The sequence below is a fragment of the Gadus macrocephalus genome, chromosome 14 (genome assembly GCF_031168955.1).
Source record: "Gadus macrocephalus chromosome 14, ASM3116895v1".
Taxonomy (NCBI): domain Eukaryota; kingdom Metazoa; phylum Chordata; class Actinopteri; order Gadiformes; family Gadidae; genus Gadus; species Gadus macrocephalus.
Genome location: NC_082395.1, coordinates 4,298,963 through 4,301,462, shown reverse-complemented (window position 1 = coordinate 4,301,462; position 2,500 = coordinate 4,298,963). Strand labels below are relative to the sequence as shown.

The 2,500-nt window shown below is 45.0% G+C and overlaps 1 protein-coding gene across 2 annotated transcripts in view; it reads right to left on the bottom strand.

Annotated features, from left to right (window-relative positions):
- Positions 1-2,494, bottom strand: part of itgb6 (integrin, beta 6) — a 16,238-nt gene extending 13,744 nt beyond the window's left edge. Inside the window, exons 1-2 of one of the 2 annotated variants that reach the window (XM_060070813.1) lie at positions 2,460-2,494; positions 127-195 (exon numbers count right to left, since the gene is read on the bottom strand). In XM_060070813.1, the coding sequence (XP_059926796.1) occupies positions 127-181 (55 nt within the window). In that variant the 5' untranslated portion in view covers positions 182-195; positions 2,460-2,494. Of the gene's footprint in view, positions 1-126; positions 329-2,459 lie in introns of those variants that run through there. The other variant, XM_060070814.1, reaches the window with a different exon arrangement.
- Positions 2,495-2,500: the final 6 nt, after the last annotated feature.

Sequence of the window (2,500 nt, the reverse complement as noted above, 5' to 3'; positions counted from 1 at the left end):
TAAATAGAGGCTTTATAGGACGAATATAAGGCACAGTATTGCCTTATTCTGAATGATTTAACCAAACACAATTATATTATTATTACTTATAATTCACAAGTCGCCAGAGTGTCGCGCCTCTCTTACCTTCCACATTGGAGACACAGTAACGCAGTAGTAGACTCAGAAGTATGAGCCCCATGAGTCCGCACGTTACTGGTGGAGAGGAAAGAAAAGTAGATAGATCTCAAGTTGTCTCATGTTTACGGTCAAGGTACAGCAGGACGGACGAAGTCGACTTAGGCGCAAATGAGTTATGTGGCGCCGCGACCAGAATGCGCGACGGCTCCATTACCTGAGTGGGACGCGACTACCTGCCCTGCCTTATATAGTCACTTCCTACAGGTGAGATAGCGAGGGGGCGGCGTGCCGGGGGAGGAGGGGCGCGCGACGGCGCACTGTAATAACGCCCATGACCACCTGACTGGTCTTAAAAACACCAGGAAAATGAGTCAGGTGAGGGTTACAGTGATAATAAGGAAATGATTATAATAGGAATAAAAAACACCAGGAAACTGAGACAGGTGAGGTTACAAGTGAATAATAATATAATACAAGCACCAGGAAAATGAGACATGTAGGTTACAGTGAATACTAATAAAATAATAATGATAAAAATAATAATAATAGTATCCGGAAAATGAGACAGGTGAGGTTAAAAGTGAATAATAAACATTGAGGAGCTAGGAAGGAACGTTGGATGACAATGCCACCTGTGGTAGACATTGCTTGAGAAAGATTTAGACATTAGTTAAGAGACATTTTTATTCATTGGCGAGAAACAGTTTTAGACATTCGATAGAGCCATATGTACTCATTAGTAGAGACAGTTTTAGACACTAGAAAGAACCCTATGTATACATTAGCTAGAGACAGTTTCAGATATTAGATCGAGGGCCGTCTTATACATTAGGTAGAGAGAGTTCTACACATTAGGCCGAGTCCGTGTTACACATTAAGTACCGCTTGGAACAACGCCATGAGTCAACATCAGACCCTTTCGGTTCAAGACATCGTAACAAAGCAGACTTGTTAATGATTTGAACCAAACCACCGGCTCACAGATCATTCCGGTCATATCTCAAGATGTTTGGCGCTGGTTATTACAGAAGCACATACACATAAGTGTGTATGTGCCAGAAGCACATACACATAAGTGTGTATCTGTTTCTGTGTGTGTGCGTGCATGTGCTTCTCTGTGTGTGTGTGTGTGTGTGTGTGTGTGTGTGTGTGTGTGTGTGTGTGTGTGTGTGTGTGTGTGTGTGTGTGTGTGTGTGTGTGTGTGTGCGTGTGTGTGCGTGTGTGTGTGTGTGTGAGTGCTTCTGCCATGCACGGGCATTGAACCATCAACAGCTGCAGTTCAGATTTCTCTGCTTATCCCCGTATGAATGGACACGGAAAACTCAGTGTCACGCCCCCCCTCAAGATCGCTCCCCAAGATTGGCCCCCAGGATCTTAGCTCCCCATCTGTTACACCCCCCCCCCCCCCCCCCCCCCGCCCCAGACCCCTCAGCTTCTTCTCCTCTTTCATTTTCTTCTTCTTCTCTCTCTTCCATTCATTTCCTCTCCGGCTCTATAATGGCCGCCTCCATGCTTCTATTACAGCTGAGTTCGGATCTATGGAACTCCTCAATTATACACTTCCTGCTAACGCCAGCCTTCACATGCTGTACCTGGTGGTGCACACACACACACACACACACACACAAACACACACACACACACACACACACACACACACACACACACACACACACACACACACACACACACACACACACTCACACACACACACACACACACACACACACACACACACACACACCAATCATCCCTCACACCTGCCTTATCTCTTCTTCTCTCTCCTGCTCCTCTCTCCTCCTCTAACACCAAGGGCAATCATACACACACTCACACATGCACACAGACACTATCACACAAACACACACACACACACACGGTCACTCTCATGCAAACAAACGCACAGATTTATGCCCCATCTCGCGCCATAAATGTTTGAAAACCACGTACCCAAATGAATGTCAGATACATTTAGCATCCAAGATGCAACGGTCTGCATTGCCATACAGACAAGCACATCAGAATACACACATACTGCTAGCATTGTACCTACCTTGAACTAGCATTAACCTCTCTAGTGTGTCAGGCATAGTTATACTGACAATGGTCTAGTCTTAATCTCTTAGTGTGTCAGGTAGACTAGTGTTGGACTAGTCTTAACCTGTGTGTCAGGTATAGTTATACTATTATTGGACTAGTCTTGACCTATTAGTGTGTCAGGTATATATATATATATATATATATATATATATATATATATATATATACATACATTACGCTCCATAAAGCACTTGTTGTAGAGTGAGCTGTCCAGCCTGGGGGAGCAGTGAGGGGCTCACCTTGACAGGGTCTTCCCAGCGCATGCTGTCCGTGCTGGGCC